Below are 23580 nucleotides of genomic sequence, written 5' to 3'. Positions count from 1 at the left end.
AAGAAACGAAGGAGTCCGAACATCTGAGATACAAGTTCCTAACCTTACTACATCATTAATAGGATAACTGTGTTAATGTGTGCGTCATACCTCATAAACATTGACGAAATAGAGGATACAAGGCAAACTAGTCCAAGATGTTTAAATCCCGCCGTTGATAGAATCAACCAGTAATGAACCCAAGTAATTGCTACTATCCTTAAGTTAAATCTGTCATTTTGTATTCACAAATTTAAATGATGGTCACTAGTTATTTGTTCGAAATAGTAATAAAAGTGTTAAAGTATGACTAAATAACCATATATGACTTTTGTATACTATTACATATTTATGCAGTTATAAACGCTGTACGGTTCATTAGAGCAGAACGTCCTTTTTCTTTTTATAAGTTTAAAATTAAATCCAGTTAATTTGTACACACCTACACATCAATAGCGTATTTAGTATATTCTGTCGATGCAGTCCTTTTATGCCAAATATCCAAGATGGAAAATAAATCATATTCAGGTAAGAACCTTAGAAAATACTAGTCCAACAAAATAACGTTCAAAGATATAAATATAAACTATTGGTAATACCTATGGGCTAACGAACTTTTAACTATAAACTTGGCAGGTGTCACATTATATGCTTTCTTTTCAGTTATAGATACATTTACATATTGTTATTTTGCAGTTAAGAATTTGAAATCGTGCAAATGTATCAAATATTTATCAGTCAGTGCATTCCGTTCCCGTTTATGTGAAATACCTTACAGTATTACTCAAAACGGAAGTATATTAATATAGTTTTAATGAACTTGCTTATATGCATGATAAGGTCAAGGAACAATAATAAATGGGCGATGTCATTTCATATGTTTGTTAGTCAACTTGATGATTTTTTTGTGTACATAAACTGTGTCTCTTATCATTTTCTTTGATACAGTGTATCTATTTTGACAGGTTTAACGAAAACTTTACTTTCGTGCATTTTTTAATATTGGAGATTTTACATTTTCTATATGCTACTAATATTTTGTTGAACAATGACATCCACGAAAATTGGTATCCGCGAATAATATTGAATCAAATTGTGTCATATAAAAGATATAGTTAGATAGAAGTCCTCAGAGTATGATTTTTTCGACAATGTGTGTACAATTTCTTAACAAAATATAGCTTCTAAAAATACATCTGTATGTTCTAGAAAAAAAATGCAATTCCATGTACGACTTCAAATAAATATTATAGAAAACGTGTGGAATGAACGCCTCTTTTATTTAAAACCCTCAGTTTCATGATGACTTGACCAGTGTGTGTACTTCAGTGTTAATATATATAGCACATGGCGAAAAAGGCATTATTCCTCAGCTATGTTATAAAAAAGTTCAAAATTCCAAAATCGATACTTGTTTAATCAAAAAACTATTATTACAATGCATAATCATTATTGTTTTTGTTATATTAATAACGGACACCTGTTTTTAAACACATTGTTGTCCCTTTGACATATTCCCCATTTCCATTCTCAATTTTATTTATACACATTGTGTTTATAAAACACGTAAAACTAAAGTAAACTGGTTGAAGTCGACCACAATTCAACAGGTTAAGAAGCCAAAAGTACATTGACTCCAGGCTACATGTTCCGGTCCTGCGCGTTCATATCTATAATTATTTATCAATACAATCAAACTCTGTAAAATGTTATAGACTGTAAAATAACTTTTGATAATAAATAATTGTAAATCGATTCTTACACCACTTATCTCTCGTATATATAAGAATGTGTGTGGGATAACCAAAATACCGAATTTATTAAATCATTACAGTGCAAAAGAACGTGGGGAAAAATATAACTAGAGCAAAAGGGAGAAAGTGTTAACACATTAGAACACTAAGACTACATGCATATATTTGTTAACTTAGTCTCATTGGCAATCATACAACATCTTCTTATTTTCTTACATGCATACTTGTAATTTTCTTTCATTTCTTTAATAACTATGTGTATTTTGATAAATACCTTTAAAGTTTTACGTACCGTCATATAATTCTAAAACAATTAGATACAAGAAAAAGACTGAGTATACTTTGCAATTAAACTAATAAATAAAATGTTGTTCAAATTATAACGATTAAGTTTTAATAAATGTACATAAGAAGAGGTGGTATTGCTGCCAACGAAACAACTCTCCATACAAATCATAATGTATAAAAAGCTAACAAGTAAAAAAATGTAATTTTTGTCAAAATACGGCCTTCAACACGGGGCCGTACGCGTGTTCTCCACCGAACAGTACGCTCAAAGGTCCCCAACATGATAAGTGTAAATCCATCCAAAACAAGTAAACCACACTGTCTAATCTATATAAAAAACGAGAAAAATACAATAGGCTCCTGACTTACGATAGGGAGCATAAAAATGGAGCGGGTTTAAACGTTTGAATAGGCGCCAACCTTACCCTAACATGAAACACTAATGTAACATTACTACACAAAAAGAATGCCATACAAATATCATTTAAATTGGCTTCACTCAATCAAAAAGACAAATTTATATATATATGGAAGTGTTTAACGACCTTGACTGGCTTCTCAGCCCTCGCACGGTCGACTCGGTGCCCAAGGCGATTGGTGAGCGTTTGAATATTTTGTGCCTTGGGTCAGGAACGGGTAGCAAAGGACGCCGAATGGAGGCCGCCATCTTGGTTTTGATGAGTTGATTTTGTTTGTTTACTAATTTGGTGTTACTTCTTCACTAACGGCTGCTTTCAGGGCCAGTTTGGTCAGCTTGGCAGCCCGCTAGCCTCGATGATGGAGCACTGGTAGATGATCTCGGACGTAGTTCAAAAGCTGACAGGAAGCATTTTCAGGACCAAAGCCGTGAGGCAGTGAAATGATGGTCGTATCACCCAACAGCCTAGGATACAGCCCTCGGACGTTAATCGGCATAGCACTCCCAATGATACAATGGTTTTGGAGTGCATGTTAACGCGTGTACGCCAACTACTACGTCTATCTGTACGGCGTGGATTGGTTTCTGTCATCTTAAGTAGTAAGTCGTTGATATCTAACTGTAAACCGGAAGAACTGGGGTATAGAAATATGGTCACTTGGTCTTCTCCCGACCGGCAGTAAAACGCTTGCCGAAGTGGGGCGTCCGTTTGGCTGTGCGGGATGTATCAAGTTCGCAGTCACGTCCGGTCAGAGAGGGGACGTTAAATCCGATGTCTCGTGTGAAGAGAATGCCACGCTCTTTGCACGTTAAGAACCCTTGCAACAACTCTTTGAGGGGTCCGTAGGTGGCCTGTTGCAAGGCAAAATTTCTGTCCTATCCAAAATACCCTCATTTTCCGGTGGCAGTCCAAATTTCTTCGACCATCATCCTAGATGGCCTCTATTGTATCAACCTACCTATTGCATTTATTGTGAACTTGTTCTCGTCCTGAATATGCATGAAATATTTGCCACTGGACGTTAAGCAACCAACAATCAATCATCTAACTGTAAACCCTCATCGAATATAGCGAATAAAGGAGAGCTGGCCCAGCACGTCCGTTCAGCTGTAATGACTGAGACGTGACTGCTGGATTGATGAATGTGATGATGTGATGAATGGATTAAGACAAATTTAAACAAAGCAAGAACATATATAGCTACACTGAATCTATGACACAATAAAAGTCTTTTATTGGCAAAACAAGAAGAGAGCTTTTTATAAAAAAAAATCTAAAATATGCACACTGAATATCGGAAAATGCTTAAACCCAAGAAACATAGAGAAAGACAACTATATCTTAAAGAAGACAAGCAATGAAGATGTTGCTACTTTCATCCAATGTTAACATTCTGATCCATAATTTGGTCTCTTGATGGGTTACCAGTAACAGAATAGAGAAGAATAAAGTATAGAAAGGATCGCTAAAAGTACAATGTATATAGAATTGACCATAATCGGCCAAAAAGAAGAAATAATTAATAATAATAGAAATGATGTTCCCATGTTCACGCCATCGCACCTTGCATATGAATAAAACACAATGAATAATATGAATTGTACAATGCAGTTACCGACCAAGAACCTAAAGAAATGACGACACTAGTGAACAACACATATATTGTATGCTTTTATTTATGTTTACAACAAACTAATTTAAAATTAGATTTGGACATGCACATTTATAAATTTAACTTCAACTCTTGCATTTTCTAATAAGTTAGCAATTTGCCTAAAACTATTTATTATCTATTTTGTAAACATATTGCGTTTCAAATTGGCAGTGCATCGTAAGCCTGTAACGTAAATTGTATTTGTTGTATACACAGGTTGTACTATAATAAACCATTCATTCTTACATTCATATAAATCATTTCAACTACGTGACGTCGTGGTATTTATCTTTTAGTTTATAGATCTTTATAAGTTATTGTATTGAGTCTGATAGGGACCAGAAGTGAATCACTCGTCTTCCACGAGGTTCAACATTTAAACTATAGCCTTGAATAGTAGCTAGCTAATCGAATTCAACAAAATCTTATTTCGTATCATATGTTTATTGCTATCTATATCATAATAAAAACTCCCCTTACATAATATAACAAAAAGACTATATTTGTATTTCAATTATTTCAAAACGATATACCAGTTCACAGGGGTTGCAATAAACTGCTTTTAAATCGTTGAAGGTCGTCATCATACATTTATGAACTGTACAATACTAAGGATCTAGATGAGGTCTTTTATTTCTGTATTCTTGAATGCAATTTTTAGTTTACATTTAACCTAATCATTTATATGTGGTAGCACTGTCCTTATCATTCTCTGCTTTTTTAAATCCCATTTGTTCTCTCCTCTTTATGTTTTGGGTCCATTTTTCTGTAGATTTGACCCATTATTTTCTAATCTGTAAACTTCGTTCTGAACCTCACTCTGTAGGATGTAAATAACACATTTTTTCTTTAGGTATTTAATTCTTTTGTTAAATTAGGTTATACTGGTATATGATAGTTTAAAAGAAACCGAACCCCACAATAAGATGCAAGTCCATTAGTCCTTGAAAATTCAATAATGGTGAAACTATTATCATACCGATATGCTATATCTAAAATGGTTTTTTTTTTAAATTTTTATTAATAAATAAAGGTCTTCTCTTTAGTTAATATAATAATTATAATGTCATTGCTTTGCATAAAAAAATACGATACTGCACACACAAGAAAAATTAAACGAGTTTAATTCATGTACATATACATGTATATCATAAAAAGAAGGCTATATTCAACTAATAGCGGAAAGTTAAAACTGTTAGAAGAAGGCCACATTGACATTTATTTTTTAGTTAAAACAAATGTAAAAATACATTACAATCTATCTCGACATTTAATTTCAATGTCAAAAAAATAAAATAAGAAAATCAAACTAAAATAAATTCAAGTAAAATCAAACGAAATCAAATTAATTAGAATACAATTTAAAAAAATGCATCATTCTATCCAAATCCTTGTTTGGCCCTATTGATTATTATTTCTGAATATGGAGCAGATGATTTACCTTTCCCTAAATGTGATTTCATGTTTTTTTTATCTCTTAACTTTCTTTGTTTACTTCTGTGAACTATATATGTTTTTTTTATCTGTTCATTATGTTACATCTTTCTTTTCAAAAGTTATTTGTTTTGCTTATTTTGTATCCAATGTGTATTTTGTAGAATAGGTACTCAAGAAATCGGGCAAAATTATTCGCAATTATTGTTTTATAAGTCCACCTTCAACTGCATTTGTACATGTATCAATTTTCAACCACAACAAGACCCAACAGAGTCATTAAATATATAAAAAGAGGAGAAGAAGCATGAGGATTTGGATGGGGTTAAATGTTTAAAGAATAATGCCCTTAAAAAATGAAGATTAGAGAATAACAGGCAAAAAAAAAATGAATTTAGAGAAAAAAGGGGTGAAAATTAAATGTTTACATAATAACAGACCCCCCCCCCCCTTCCACATCCAGACCCTCAAGCATGATACCCATTGAGAAAACTATCTCCCACAGTTTTAAAAAGATCGATGTATGCAATTATTGGCAACAATACGGCCTTCAAAAATGACAACAAAAACCAACACCGTATATATATATAAAAAGAAGATGTGGTATGTTTGCCAATGAGACAACTATCCACAAAAGACCAAAATGACACAAACATTAACAATTATAGGTCACCGTACGGCCTTCAACAATGAGCAAAGCCCATACCGCATATAGTCAGCTATAAAAGGCCCCGATATAGTCGTCTACAAAAGTACTCTATTGACATGAATTTCAATATTGATATATAAAGAAAAATACAGTTATAAAAGTTCATACAATTTTTGATAATATACCAATAATAAGTTATAGTTAAGTACCTGGAAAAGGTAATAAGTTTATAATAGAACAAGAGAATTAACAACTGTAACGTATTACTATGGACTAGATTTGTTAATTTTGCTCCACTTGTTTTTCGTCTGTCAGTAGTACCCTCCCTCCGTATATACAACACAATTAATTCTTAAACCGTGAGAGTTATATCTTGATAAAGTTTTTCTTGTTTTTCTTGTTTTACATAATTCAATTCTGTTTATTTCAAAGCTTACTATACGGTTTAGGTTTTATTCATGTATGTGACCGTATAGTTTCTCTAGTTTCTTTCTTCTACGTCAATTGGTCCGACTCAGGTGGAATATTTTCTAATTGAATTTCAAACCATATCTTCATATTTTTATTAGTTATTTTATTCTTAATGTAATGCATCACACTTGGAATTACGTAACTGAATAAAAGAAAATATGTCGCATCATTCGATACATCCCCGGGGGCAGTGCTCATACAAATGTATCCGTTCGGAGCATGCTTTTAAAATACCAATACTCTACTTGATGTATATTTCGCGTGGTATATGTTGCGTAATAATATGTAATGAAACTAATATTAACTCACTGTTTACAATAATCCACACATTCTTGAAATCTTTTCCCACTAATACTGTACATTCATAAGGGAGCTACCATTTGATTTGTATGGGGGGGGGGCTAGGATGAACAATGTTGTCCTGCCTTTTTTTTAGCTGTTATCTCTGTCCTGCCTTTTTATTTTTCACACTGTTCTGTCCTGCCTTTTTTTTTTAGTTTATCCTGACTTTTTTTTACCTAAATTGTCGTCCTGACCTTTTTTTTGCAAGTATCTCATCCTGCCGTTTTTTTATTACTCAAAACTCCTGTCCTGCCTATTTTTTTCAAATTTAATCCTAGCCCCAGACCCCCCCCCCTCCCCCATTAAATGAAATGGTAGCTCCCTAAGTCCTGGAAATGTTAAAAGTTTTGAAAAATTTGGTCTATCAATTTTACAAAGACATGTACACATTGCACTGATTTTTGGTTCTAAATATAATTTTTCTAACTTCTTTTAAATGCTTGGTACCATTTGTGGATTTTCCATTGGTAATTTTTTGAAGATTTCGCCTTAAAAACCCTCAAAAAGTAAAAACCATATATTTCAATTCTAATAACCGGTTTCTAATATCTCAAATACTGTACACATCTTGTAAAATGTTCTCAAATTCTTAAAAGTTGTTATTTCCCCCAAAAATTAATTTTCCTTTACTTTTCATAAGGAAAATCAAGAAACCTTTTCTTTCCTCATATTCTTGTTTCTCAAAAAAACAACCACAGGTACTTCCACTCATATATATTTCATTATTTTTTTATGTCCCCATTAGGAGCATTATGTTTTTCGGTATGCGCGTCCGTTCGTTCGTCTGATCGTCCGTCTGTCCAGTTTCAGGTCTAGGTTTTTGGTTAAGGTAGTTTTTGGTGAATTGTAAGTCCAATCAACTTGGAACTGAACACACATGTTTCCTACATGTATAATATGATCTTTCTAATTCTTATGCTTTTGATCCCAATTTCACGATCCACTCAACATACAAAATGATAGTGCAAGCGGGGCATCCGTGTACTATGGACACATTCTAGTTCATACTTTTCATGAGATCGTCTTCTTAATAGTTCTATGAGATTTGAACATCAGTAAACTAGTGTTGTCACAATTTTCTACGATAGATCAATAATAGTAACTATTCAATCGGCAATCCTCGGGTGTATCCGGTACTCTCTATTACAGTACGGAATCGGCCGAGCTGAGACGAGTGATCACGAGTAACTATCTGGTCTAAAAATATTATGATTTTTCTTTTTTCTTTTCTTACAGATGATGACGTTGAATTACGAAAGAGACCAATCAATGGGACTGCCTCAGATGAACCTAGAGTCGTCATAGTAGAAGATACGGCAAAGTTAAAGCAAAGCGTTGGGATAATAAGTGGAATCTCATTTATTGTTGGGAGTGTCATAGGTTAGTTTCATTTTATTTCTAATGGTAATATTTTTCAATAAAAATCAGAAGATCAAAGGCGGCCGAACATTTAAATTATAAATTGAAGACATTTAATGACCAAACGAAAAGAAATGAGACAAAACTTTAAAAGAAATAAAGATTACACACTATGGATATCTGGAAGCGTAAGCTTTATGATCCGGCTATGTTGTTCTTGTTTTTATTTAAAAGGACACATGTTCAAGTTTGAAGACGATAACCACAGTCAAACTTTCAATATTATATGTAATTATGTTTTAACTTTTTTATGCGTGCGACTTTCATGTATGTTGATTGAACATGCAATGCAATTTGTAATTTCAATTAAAGTTGAGCGTCTATAGTTCAAAACTGTTATGCGTACATTAAGGAAAGGGTAAAATGTTCGGACTCCCTGGTGTTTTTCCTACGATATAAGGTAAAATATTTTGCGCCATAACACCTATTTATCTTTTAACATAAGACTTAATAACTCCTAAAAGGTCATTTGACAAATTTAAGCAGATTCTTGAATTTCTTTCTTTTGATTTGAGACCCAAATAATACCAAACCAAATATAATGTAAAAGTCCGAGTCAGCCTTTTCCCGCCATATTTTATTAATCAAATATCTCTGAAAGGAAATCCATGACCTATTAATACTTTTAGCTTATTTTGATCCTAAACTAGTATTCTCCCAGCTTAATTAAATTATCAATTTTGATTTTTTGATTTATTTATTTTTACTTTATATCACCTAAGTTGATCCTTAAACACACTTATATGTATTTGCATCTAAGGCTACGGTAATATTTCTAATACCATAATGTTTATATCTTATGAAGGAATATTTTTTCAATCTGATTGGTGAATATATCATCCACACCAATTTTTCTTCTAAGTTCACACGGAATTTTTTCACCGATGTTAAAATTCCACACACCCTTGATTACACCTTGTGATAACTGATATTGTTTCTACGTTATAAATTTTCAGGTTCAGGTATATTCATATCACCAAAAGGAGTTCTACAAGAAACTGGATCTGTTGGATTAAGCTTGATAGTATGGGGCTCTGCAGGAATCCTGTCTCTTTTGGGTATGTACTAAGTTATGTAGCCTATGTCTCGGTGGTCCCAAGTGAAGTCGTTGGTTCAATCAACGGACTTTCAAATGGTTTGTTTGATGCTTCGTCATTACGCTCATAGTATTTCTGTGGTAAATACGGTGTCTAAGTAAAGGTGGTCGTCTTCAATAAAGCTTCTTGCGTTTGTACGATAAACCTTCAACTCAGAGTTTATATATAAAAAAAAAGATGTGGTATGATTGCCAATGAGACAACTATCCACAAAAGACCAAATTGACACAGACAGTAACAACTATAGGTCACCGTACGGCCTTCAACAATGAGCAAAGCCCATACCGCATAGTCAGCTATAAAAGGCACCAAAAGACAATGTAAAACAATTCAAACGAGAAAACTAACGGCCTTATTTATGCAAAAAAAAAATATATGAACGAAAAACAAATATGTAACACATAAACAAACGACAACCAAGGAATTATGTCTAGTATAAAGCAGCGTCATATCTATATGTTGACTAAGATTTCCTTCCGAAGGTATCTACCGTTTTTCTCTACTGGCACTTGAGCCTCATACATCAATAAAAACTTACCTCCACGAAATGCATGTAGCTAGTAGTGCAGAGAGTAGCATTTAACACCAAAAATCAATCAATCAATATCTGTATATGTCTTAAAGATGCTTAGTACCAATACAAGTAACTTCTTATGCGTGTATGATATGGCCAACATATCAGCTGATATGTTTCCAGTTTTATCAGGGATTTTGCTCGTTTGATTTTCCGACATAATTTGAAAATACATTTATGATAATTGTATATTTGATTCATTTTCATAATCAAGAGAAAAAAACGTTTATTGACAACGCACAAAACACTACAAAACAAGTCAGAAATAAAACGTTGAACATGTGTAACTATAGTAGCTTTATTCTGAATACATTTTTATTTTATTTTACTAATCATGCCAATGCCACGATCAATCAATACTCAGAGATTCATCAATTTGCGACAAACATTTGTACTTGTATGAGGTTCTATTTTAGTTCACATAACGCGCATAACGCGTGCTTCTAGCATACGTCATGTGTGTGAAAAATTCCGAATGATATACAGGAGTTTATTTTTATTCACATTTGCTTAAAATCAGACAAATGCATCCAGATAAAAAAAATATGTTTTTATGAATTATTAGACAAAGCAATAGTTCTTATTCATACTTTATCTTTACATATGAATTGAGAAAAGAGATGACAAGAGATACCAAAAGGAAATTCAAACTCACAAGTCGAAACTAACCAATTATGCCATGGGAAAACAAAGATGGAGTACATTAATAGCTTAATCTTTAGTAACTTGGAACACGTCAATCTGACATTAACACATACACAAACCAAAAAGACGTCTAAAATTGAATTTAAATCGTTTTCTTTATTGTGTCCCAATATCTTTTAAGGTTCATTGTCATATGCTGAAATAGGATGTGTTGTAAAGAAGTCAGGAGGGGAATATGCCTACATTGACGCAGCTATGGGTCGATTGATGGCTTTCATGTTTGCTTGGACAAAAATTATCGTATTGACACCATCTAGTGTTGCTGTGATATCACTGACGTTTGCGTCGTACTGCGTCACATTTTTTCCATACTGCGGAGAGCCTCAAGTCCCTCTGAAAGTCATTGCTGCATTGGCTATCGGTATGTTTATTCCTTAAGTAAATGTAGTGTTATCAATATTTTCTATTTGGCGATATGAAAGCATTATAATTTGAGTATTATAAGATACGAAAATGCAAAGTAAAAACAGTACACTTTTAAATAACAATTAAACACACAACTAAATAAAACCCAAAATGTGAACACAAACTTTTACTAAGTCTTATCTTTATCAAACACCATGTGGCCAATTCAAATGATATTGTTTTTTTAGAATAAGTTAACATAACAATCATTGCGGTAAAAAAATGTTTGTTTTGAAATATTTTGATGTACGAATGATACATATAACGTAACCCAGCATGCATATTTCAGCTGTATGAAAAAGATGCAATAAAAGAAAGAGCAAATGAATTTCAAATGTTGCGATAGAATTGGTAACCTTTACGAGTAATTTGTATGGCATAAACATACATGTAGTATACATATTTTCTTTTTGATTAGTGACTTTGACTATCATAAATTGTTATGATACGAGAGCTGGAGCCAGCGTCCAAGTATTCTTCACAGCAGCTAAGCTGATAGCACTGGTCATTATCATCGTTGGAGGTCTTGTAAGACTTGGACAAGGTAAGCATTTACGGTAGATGTATTTTCTCATTTTAAATCATAGCACAGTCTTAATGTGTCAAATAGTCGTTTTCTTTAATTTGTTACTTTTATAACTAATACGTTATTCTGTGATATGATTTGACAACATTAGATTTGAACAACTGGCTTCTGACTCGTGTCAGTAACATTCATAATATGTGTCTGTCCCGTAACCTGGGACAGTAGCTAGTCCTATAATGACAGACTCTGAAGGTTCATATCATTTACATTCCACGTTTTTTATCGGATATTTTTTTTTAATATCAATATTGAGTTTTTTTTACAAGGCTTCACTCAATCAGATCGATACGATAAAAAAAAAGAAAGTTCATTGGTTTTCAAGCTAGGATTCCATGATATATTTATATCTTGTATATCTTGTTTTAACCACACACAGGTCATACAGCAACAATGAAAACTGGTTTTGATGGGACAATCGGCACTGCGTCAGGTGTTGCCTTGGCATTTTATGACGCACTATGGGCGTATGATGGATGGTAAGTTTGACAATTTCAGTTGATAAGTTACTTTCAAATGTGTGCACGATTATACTATATGGTGGTTTTTAGTGTCGTCTGATGTTATTGTGTTGTTATCTAGTGATTTTTTTTGTTTTCTGGTGTAATTTTGATCAGGATATTTGTTTTTATGTTTTGCGTTTCAAAATTTATACTTTGGCATTTTATCCATTTAGAGCTGATTTCCTAATGCATTTAGAGCATGACTTTGGTACGCTTGCTTGCTTTAATTGTATATTGTACAACTGTAATTGTGATAACATTCATACAAATCTAGATTTAATATATTTATGTTTAACTATGTGTGTCTATGGTGTTTGAAGATGTCAATCTTAAGTACAATGCTTCAGCAGACAGTTTAAAAAACAAAGCGAGCAAGTCAACCAAAGTCTAACTATACATGCATTGGGAAATTAGCTGTAACATGATTTACAAGTTGCACGTTTATTAGTTATCAAACCGATGTACACTGACCATCATTTGTGATAAAAGGATAATTATGATTGATCGATTAATGCACAACGGAGTCCATATAGACTAAGCTAGAATCTGCCTTTTTTACACGTGCAATGCAACATAAAATCCACATGGACATGCTCGAACTGGGATAATTCCTACAACTGTAGTACATACACATTCAAAATAACAAGAGCGTGATATACTTAGTAACAGCCCTATCACAATTAAACTCTACTTTTTTTGTAGTCTTATTAAGCTTAAGGGTTATATAATTTTGAAATTACATGTACATAATCTAATAACAGTTATTGCACTTTTACAGACATTTGTTTCTGAAAAAAAGTATATTATATATAGATATAGGAAGATGTGGTATGAGTGCCAATGAGACAACTCTTCAACCAAATAACATTTTATAAAAGGAAACCATTATAGGTCCAGGCACGGTCTTCAACACGGAGCTTTGGCGCACACCAAATATGCCTTAATATTATTAATTCGTATATTTTAACTAATTTTATTCGTTCAGGGATAGTCACATGTCAAACTATATTTTCGAAGGTAGATAGAAAACGGCAGATAGCATTAAGCATATTGCACAGCAAAAAGCATATTGCACGGTTATATTTAGAATATCTAAAAACCGATATATTTATGACGTCATGTAATGAATTAATGAGATTGTTAAAAGTTTAGAAAACAAATATGGTCGATTATTTGAAGACAAAAATCTTCAAATACAAAAGGTGTACACAAAAAAGTTAGAAAAAGATTAAAATGAAATAACAACTTACAACTAATATGTTGTTATTATCTATGTGACAATACAAATTAACTCATCATAGATACCAGGACTAAATTTTGTATATACGCCAGACGCGCGTTTCGTCTACAAAAGACTCATCAGTGACGCACAAATCCAAAAAGGTAAAAAAGGCCAAAAAAAGTACGAAGTTAATTCCATAATTCTATTATTTTCTATAGAATTCCAACAAAACCAAATGATCGAATAAATTTAGACTTGCGATTTTGATACAAATATGGTCGGACATTAACAATATAACAATTATAGCCTTTGTATGAGGTCAATACAGGATATATCGACCCAAAGAAGTATATCAACTTCGTCCTCAGTCAACATACTTCCTTCATGTCAACATACTTCTTTCATGTCAACATACTTCTTTCATGTCAGTATACTTAATATCCTTGTATCGAACACATACAAAAGGCTATTTTTGTATATTATCTTACATCCTGTATACTTCTGTATGGTGGCCGGTTAATGCCATTTCGCATTTCGCGTTTTCGCCTTTCGTATTCGTATTCTATAGGGCGAAAACGCGAATCGCGAAGTCAAAAACGCGAAAACGCGAAGTCGAAAACGCGAAAACGCAAAAAGACGTAAGTCGAAAACGCAAGAATACGAAGTCGAAAAGTCGAAATCGCGAAGTCAAAAACGCTAAAACGCGAAGTCAAAAACGCGAAAACGCAAAATGGCGAAGTCGAAAACGCGAAAATACAAGGTTGAAAAGTCGAAAAGGCAAAAACGCGAAAATGCGTAGTCGAAAACGCGAAAACGCGAAGTCGAACGTTTCGCGTTTTCGACTTCGCGTTTTCGAATTTTCGACTTCGCCTTTTCGCGTTTTCGCGTTTACGACATCGCGTTTTCGACCAATAGAATATGAAAAGGCGGAAACGCGAAAACGCGAAATGGCCTTAACCGGCCACCATACTTCTTGGAATAACATTGTTTAAAAGCGAACACGCTGGCATACACCGTGTATATCTAATACTAAGTCAGTGTGCGTGTTTTATCTAAAACAAATTTCAGAGACAAAGGCTTTGTGAAATATTCGCACGCCTAGCCCTTACAGAGTAATTTTGTTAAACGAATATCTGTTCTCTTTTTCCAGGAATACATTGAATTATGTTTCAGAGGAATTGAAAAATCCTTACGTGTAAGTTTTAGTAGTGACTATCTCTCGACTAACCATGTTATGAGGAATTTTAGTAACTAAGAGAATTTGCTGCATATAATACCCAATAAGTTTGCTTTATAGACGTAAATTGTTGAATTTACTAACTGACCTTTCTGTGCACTGTGAAAACACAATGATTTTTGTTTTTTGTTTGTACTTTTTGTTTGATTGTGAACGAATTTTCATTAAGTGCTGTATGTATAATAAACATATTATTTAACAAAACTACCGTTGACAGAGGGTGTGATTTTTGCTGTTGTATATAACTAATTGTACCACGACCCAAAAATGTAACATATTAGGTTATTTCACTGATTTAACTGAAAAAGAGAAAGAACAGAGAACTAAAAAAATTGCTTACTTTTCATACCTGTAATTGTTGAGAAATCTTAATACTGTCATTACACATACTAAGCATAATTATGTAATTTTGTGTTCATATTTTATTTGAATTACCAGTAACATTCTCACTTTGCAGAAATTTACCACGAGCTAATGTAATTGGTGTGCTGCTAGTAACAATATTGTACATTTTGACTAATATCTCGTATTTGGTTGTACTTGGAATAGACGGTCTACTGGAAAGTGACGCTGTTGCTGTTGTATGTATATTTATTAATTTCTAAAAACTAAACTTCAAGTTTAAAATTTCTACTCGTGTTTTTCTTCTTCTCTATACAATTATGGAATATTTGGAAAGTATATAATATCTATTTATGCTGCAGTATTAATATTTGTACAATAGGAGTTTCTTTAAGTTGATGAAATATTCCGGTATAAAAAGTTTTTAACAGGATACTGCGTTTGTAGATTGATACAGCTTATAAATAAAATATAAGTGAAATGGTACTACACAAAATAATCTTCAACATTAAATACTCAGCCTTTGTGTTGATTATTATGTTTTACTTTTGGTTTTCTTTTTGTCGTTTCCTTTTTTTTTGGCATAGCTTTGTCTGTTTGTTTATTCTCGAATAAGTTTGAATATCCCTTTGACCTCTTTGGCCCTTCTTCTAAAAACAACATTCTAACCGTTTCTCGTAAGACCAATCCTCAATATAAAAATCTTTGTCAACGTTTTCCAACAACACAGCGTACGTAGTCCTCGTCAGATTACTAATTACTAATTACTAATTGGCTGTTTGTAAATGTATGAATACGTAGTCTGCAATTATCTAGATTTTTTAAGTGTGCACTTGGACGTTAAATAACATATATTACAAATGTAGGCCTGTATTCTTCATGTTCATGATCATTTATAAAACTCGCTATTTTGGATGTAAAAGGGAATCATATTTCGGTCTTAAAGTTAATAAAAAATACAAGGATTTATTCATTTAACTGGAATCACTTTGTCATACATTGATATTTAAAAACCTTGTACAACCGACGACTTTTATTCATTGCATGTACCAAGCGATGACAAGCGATGACAGTTAGCATAATTTTATAATAGCCAATATTTTCCAGAGAGGATTGTTCGAACATATTTGTCTGAAAGATAGTTAATGTTGACCTATGTTTTGGATTGCAATTTTTATACGTTTATATGTGCCCTATTCACACTTACGAATTTAACCTTTGAAGAAAGTTTATCAATTACGGTATTCTGGTAACTTTATTCGTTTTCTATGTTTTCTACTCGTTTAACTTATTCTTAATATGTAATTAATTGTAACTTACCCTTCTCCTTGTTTCAAATTGAGCTGTTTTCTTGGTTTTGACTTATATCTCACAATTAAAACTAATTTTGTTTGTTTGAACCAAGATTATAATTTAATACGCCAGACGCGCGTTTTGTTTACACTAGACTCATCAGTGACGCTCAGATTCAAGCAGCTACATGACTGTATAAAGCCAAACAATTAAGTACAAAGTTGAAGAGCATTGAGGACCAAAATTCTGAAAAGTTGTGCCAAATACGGCTAAGGTAATATATTTCTGGGATAAAAAAATACTTAGTTTTTCGAAAAATTTACAATTTGGGAAATGTATAAAAATGACCATTTAATTGATACTCATGTCAACACCGAAGTGCTGACTACTGGGATGGTGATACCCACGAGGATGAAACGTCCACCAGCAGTGTCATCGACCCAGTGATATAAATAGTTATCAAAGTTACCAGTATTATAATGTTACTCTTTATTTTATCGATAGACTTGGGGAGATGATGTACTTGGTGCAGTAGGTGTAATAATGCCCATTTTTGTAATGTGCTCAACATTTGGTGCTGCCAACGGTGCATTATTTGCAGGTGTAAGGTAATGATATGTGTAAACTTAATTTTCAAACTCCTTTGTTTCTTTGTATCTTCTGAAAATTGTTTCAAGAATAATTCATTTCAGAGATTATATAAAATATAAGAATGCGTATGCGTGTCACAAAATTACATCATCGACGTCTAGGCAATATTTCACTACATTATTTTAAGTAAGATTAATTCATCTTTATTTTCATTTGTGGTTAGATTGATGTTGATCTTTCACAAATAATATTACACGCATTCTCTCATTTTTTCAAACAGTACTGCAAATCTATTTTTCAAGGGTTTTTGAAGTGTAATGATCGTATTAGACAAATATTGGCACATGTTTGTCACTCATGTTGCTGTTATAAATTGGAATTTTGGAACATTTTCAATAATTATACTCTTTGTGTTTAATGGAGACGACTTTATATTTATTAGTGCCACTCCTTTGTGTTTGTTTCTTTTTCAGAACACTGTATGCAGCTGCACGTGATGATCAGTTTCCAGAAGTGTTGTCATATGTCAACTGTAAAAGATACACGCCGATACCATGCCTAATATTTACAGTGAGCTTGTTTCATTCAGTTTGTTTGAATTGTCAATTATCTCCCTTGGTATCCGAAATGACCCGTTGTCCTCGATATGCTAGGCTCCATGTTTTTATTTGCCATTTTATGTATCGATAACTGTCAACGACATATAAAAATAGTACGTACAGAAGACAAAAAAAACCGTGATAAAACATTAGTCGAAGAAAGACCGTTATCAAAATGGAAGAAAATATTACACGGAAAATTAAAACAGATCATCTAGAGCCAATTTTTTTGGTGCACGGAAATCTAAGTTTCACATATGGTATCCGAACGTGAAACACATTTGACGTAATGAATGTCAACACTAAAAAAAACAAAAAACATGATAATTTCTGAAAAAGGGTAAAACAAGTCTGAACGATTCGAATCAGAAGTGCTTGCTTATCCATGACATTGAGCTTACATGACATTTAACATGTACCACATCTTCTCATTTTCATTGACAATACTTGTGGATATCGGTTATACAAGATTGAGTACAAAATGTAAACGTTAGTGATTACTAGTATCTCAATACATAAAATTTCTTCTTGAAGTAAAATTGTTTTGCTATAATTATAAATTCAATACATAACAACATGAACAATTTTTGAATTCATTAGACACGAATACACTTTCCTAATGGATGCATTCAGAATGCTGTAACGTGATTCGATGTAACCTGATGTGAATGTTTTTGATTAAAAAAAAAGGGATTTTGCGAAAATATGAGGACTAAATAGTAAAACAAACGAGAACAAAGTTAATATTTATCAATTAAGTATATTTGCATGGTATTTTATCAATTGGTCTTTTTTCATTGTAGTCTGCGCTTGCACTTCTTATGCTAATTCCCGGTGACATAGGAAGCTTGATAGACTTTTTCAGCTTTGCCTCCTGGATGTTTTACGCGTTGGCAATAATTTCCCTATTCATCTTACGATGGAGACTACCAGACGCACACAGGCCTATAAAGGTATTTTTTTCCAAACCACATTCTGATAAAAAAAGATGAGTTTTTATTTGCAATGTTTGAGCAGTTCATTTATTAGATTATAATGCATCAATTAATTATTTCATTCATTTAAAGATCGAAGAAACTCTTATTTTTCGATTCAGGCTCATTCTATCAATTTATGTCTTATCATTTATAATCTTATAATTTAGAGGGGTGTCATCTAAATCCCCTTACTGAAACCCCTTTTTTCTCGTTTTTCGATAAATTCATCTAAAATTGCAGAGTACTGTTTAGTGAAAATCAATAATTTCAGCTGAAATGAGAGCCCTATCCCTACGTCCTGATTATGCATATATGCCACGATACAAGCCTTGTAAATTTGAAATGTTTTAATGTCAGTATGACTAAAGATCACAAGAATGCACACGCTGAAATGTATCGCCTTCTTTACTAATTATTGATATTATGTTGATAGTCCTAAACATACAGCTTTATTACAATTTAAACATTATCTTAACATTAACCCAGAAACTTAAAAATTGACCACTGAACCATGAAAATGAGGTCAAGGTGAGATGAATCATGCCAGGCACACATGCACAGCTAACAATGCTCCTTTACAACAAATATAGTTGACCTATTGCTTAAATTAAAAAAAAGGAACCAAAACACAACAAACTTAACACTGAGCAATGAACCATGAAAATGAGGTCAAGGTCAATTAAATCTGAGCGACTAACATATAGATCATAAAATATTTTCATATACCAAATATAGTTGACTTATTGCATATTGTATAAGTTAAAAAGACCAAAACTCAAACACTTAACTTTGACCACTGAACCATGAAAATTACACCATGGTCACATGAAACATACCAGCTAGACATGTACACCTTATAATCATTCCATACACCAAATACAGTAGACCTATTGCATACATTATATGAAAAAACAGACAAAAACACAAAAACTTTACTATAACCACTGAACCATGAAAAAGAGGTCAAGGTCAGATGACACCTGCCAGTTGCACTTGTACAGTCTTTCCATACACCGAATATACTAGACCTATTGCTTATAGTAGCTGAGATATGGACCACAAAAACTTAACCTTATTCACTGATCCATGAAATGAGGTCGAGGTCAAGTGACGGGCATGAGGACCTTGCAAGGTATGCACATAACCAAATATAGTTATCCTCTTACTTATAATAAGAGAGAATTTCACATTTCATCAAATCTTAACTTTTTTCAAGTTGTCACTGAACCATGAAAATGAGGTCAAGGACATTGGACATGTGACTGACGGAAACTTGGTAACATGAGGCATCTATATACAGAGTATGCAGCATCCAGGTCTTCCACCTTCTACCATATAAAGCTTTTAATAAGTTAGCTAACACAGCCTCCGCCGTAGCCGCCACCGGAACACTATCCCTATGTCGAGCTTTCTGCAACAAAAGATGAAGGCTCGACAGAAATCGCATTAACAATCATTTTTTATTTCAGATTTTCATTTTGTTACCTGTAATTTTCCTTGCCTGCTCTTTATACTTGGTAGTAGCACCAATAGTGCAAGATCCACGGTTAGAATTCCTGTACGCTTTCCTCTTCATGATTGGAGGATTGCTGTTTTATATTCCCTTGGTTCATTTTCAATTGATGACAGGACGTTTCGGTAAGATATTTCCTAGGGTATGGAACCGGTTTCCTCACGCTTTTTGATTAAGACAAAATTAAATCACAAAAATACTAAACTTCGAGGAAAATTCAAAACGGAAAGTCCCAAATTAAATGGCACAATCAAAAGCCCAAACAATTGATTTGTTTTTCTGATAAAACTTATATTTATATTCAATGGTAAGTAATTTACGGTCTTCAACATTCAAAATTTAAACACAGATGTACTATTTAAATGCGTACATAAATTTTGATAAATAACCACAGCCTCAAAAACATGAGACCCTTGATTTGAAACGAGTTTCCTAAAATTTAATGTTGAGGATAATATTGCAGCAATGCATGCGAATATATACTTTACTAAGTCCTCTTTGCAAAATACTATTTCTTTCAGTGACTGTTGACTGCAAGTTAATTAACTTTCAACTTGATTGACAATGTTTATCGGATAGTGACAATTGTAAACAATCAACAAAGAATTAATTAGTTTTCTATCTTGTGTCATGTGTAATACTGTTTTTCTGTTTGTCTTTTTCATTTTTAGCCATGATGTTGTCAGTTTGTTTTAGATTTATGTGTTTGACTGTCCCTTTGGTATCTTTCGTCCCTCTTTTAACGAACATCTGCAAAATAATTGAATCGAGTTTTTTTAGTTTTTTTTAGATTTTAATACCCATGATTCCCATTTGGTAATCAAACTTTTCAATAACAGTTGTTAAATTATTTGGTGTATTTATCATATCCCATCTTTAAAACAAGTGGGGTGTACTGTTTACTGTCATGTCATTTTAGCAGGACCAGTAGATTTAGAGCCGGACCAGTATATTTTTAGTCCACTGGTCCGGCTGGCCAGTACACAAAAAAGCTTAAATTCAACCCCTGCTATTTAGCCTCTGTCTGTCCGTCCTACCATCAGTGCCATGAATATGTTTCGTCGCCAATTTCTCAAGATTTATATCATATAAGAATTTCTGGATTTGGTTTCAGGGTTTATATACGACGGCTATACCGTAGAAATCGATTTCAGATTCACCAATAACAGACTTCCTATTTACCGAAATGGCGGGGTATCATCAGTGAGCAGAAGCTCGCAGTTTTACTTGTTTATTCTTAACGAATCATTTATTACTTTTAACCTTCCAGTGCACATCTGTTTACATTCTTTCATTACGAGGTTTGGCATGCCACAAAACCAGGTTCAACCCACCATTTTAATCCCCTTTAAATATGTCCCAAGTCAGGAAGATGGCCATTGTTATATTGTTGTTCGTTTCTGTGTGTGTGTTGCATTTTAATGTTGTGTCTTTTGTTTTCTCTTATTTTTGAGATATAAAGATAAGACGTGGCACGGTACTTGTTTATCCCAAATTCATGTATTTTGTTTAGATGTTATATGTGTTATTCTGGTGGGATTTTGTCTGATGCTTGGTCCGTTTCTGTGTGTGTTGTGTTTCCCACGGTTTTAGTTTGTTACCCCAATTTTGTTTTTTTGTCCATGGATTTATCAGTTTTGAACAGCGGTATACTACTGTTGCCTTTATTTTCCACACACCTGGCTTTGCGGGGGTCCAAGTTCAAACGAGAGGTCTTTTATTAAATGTTTCTTCACACGGAATCATCGGGGAATTATAGGAAATATAAAGCCAATGATTCATTAGTAGAACATTTCTGAAGATTTAATAAGTCAAAGAACTTCTGTTACAAGAAAGTTCTTGTACATGATTTAAAGTAAAATTTCTACATTCCGTTATATTTTGCTGACCATACTCTCATGTCAAATATCAGAATAATAAAATCCGATATCTTAAATCCAGTGTATTCCCTATTTGGTAACATTATTACAATGAAAACCTTTCGTTCTTTACCAAAAGGTCATCGATTCTTGGTTAACGTTTATTTTTATAGAACAAATATGTATCATGTATATATGACATATAGCCATTGAAACAATTTAGCTATTTATGCCCCGTGGTGGCCTAGGGTGCCAGAAATATTACTCTTGTTTGCTCGTACGTCCGTATTACTTTCCGTTCTCTTACTTTAGTTTCCCTCATCAATATGTTATGAAACTTTTATGCAATGCTTATTTCCGAAAACCATTTTACGGGTCTTGAGTTATGGACCTTTATAACCTTATGTGCATGCGGGACATCATATATGTCCCATGGACACAGTTTCCATTTATTTCAATTTACATCCTGCAATGAAATGAGGTCCGCTATAATATACTTCGTTTTGCTATATAAAGGTTTTCGCCCCTTCGATGAAACGACTAAGATCCATTTAAACAAAATACAGGAATACAAGACTAACAGTAAAAGAGGGACGAAAGATACCAAAGGGACAGTCAAACTCATAAATCTTAAACAAACTGACAACGCCATTGCTAAAAATGAAAAAGACAAACAGAAAAACAAAAGTACACATGACACATAACATATACATGCATAATGTTTTAAATACGTAAAACATATTCCAAAGAAATATGTATTTCTAGTAAATAAAATATAGTTTCAAACGACTAAGATTACAAGATTTTGAGATAATATTTTGAGAAAGCAACACGATATCTAGTTGGAATAACATGTTTGTTGATAACATTACATTATTATATGAAGTCTTTTTTTTTTATCAAAGTATGTTGTTTCAATAACATATTTCATGTATTTTTCATGAAGACGCCGTTACTAGATTTCTACAAAAAATTATGGAAGTTGTACCAAGTCCATACGAAGAACCTGATTTTGGATAATCTAAACACCTCGACTATTGTCTTAAATGTATACTAGTATTATGTAAAAACATTTTCGTGGAACATTATTATCGTGAGCACTATCACAGAGAGATATTTATATATAATGCTATATAACTTGAACATATAACAGAGGCACAGTAAATATATAGTTCAAACGGTAATGTTGAACGAATGATTTAGTTATTATAATATAATGATGTTATGACCCAAAGGAATTTTTGTATGACGTCGTGTTTTCATGGACAGATGAGTTTTATAATTGATTCAATATTTTATCTTTATTATGATGTTTTATTTGTTTTTGTATATACCATTGAAGTCCGTGAATTTTGTTCTTGTATTTTTGTAAAGTTTATGTAAGTTACGTGATTGACGTACGAAAGGTAATGTAGTACATATGATATAATGTCAGTCGTATAAATTTAGATGTAGTTACATTTATATCTGTTATAACAATTGCTGTAAACAATATATTGAATATAAAAGGAAGAATACTGTTAAAACCAGATAGTTTTCAATCATATTGATATTTTAGGAAGAATAGAAAAACAAGGGGTATGGAGTATCCATTCATACAATTCCCCCTCCAGCCCCCTCACCGATTTTAATTTATCTGCCATATTTTTGTGAATTGCAAGAAACGTCTTC

At 32.8% G+C, this 23580-nt stretch overlaps 1 protein-coding gene across 1 annotated transcript; it reads left to right on the top strand.

Annotated features, from left to right (window-relative positions):
- The first annotated feature begins 178 nt into the window (after window positions 1-178).
- On the top strand, window positions 179-23384 carry LOC134721435 (b(0,+)-type amino acid transporter 1-like). The gene is made up of 13 exons (XM_063584463.1): window positions 179-507; window positions 8227-8370; window positions 9366-9467; window positions 10907-11146; window positions 11609-11734; window positions 12153-12252; window positions 14649-14693; window positions 15193-15316; window positions 16875-16978; window positions 17435-17531; window positions 18364-18513; window positions 20007-20175; window positions 22856-23384. The coding sequence occupies exons 1-13, from the start codon at window positions 486-488 to the stop codon at window positions 22927-22929; spliced, it is 1497 nt and encodes a 498-aa protein (XP_063440533.1). The 5' UTR covers window positions 179-485; the 3' UTR covers window positions 22930-23384.
- The last annotated feature ends 196 nt before the right edge of the window (window positions 23385-23580 follow it).

The sequence above is a fragment of the Mytilus trossulus genome, chromosome 6 (genome assembly GCF_036588685.1).
Source record: "Mytilus trossulus isolate FHL-02 chromosome 6, PNRI_Mtr1.1.1.hap1, whole genome shotgun sequence".
Classification (NCBI taxonomy): Eukaryota; Metazoa; Mollusca; class Bivalvia; order Mytilida; family Mytilidae; genus Mytilus; species Mytilus trossulus.
Note: the sequence above shows the minus strand (reverse complement) of the source record. Positions and strands in the feature narration are given on the sequence as shown.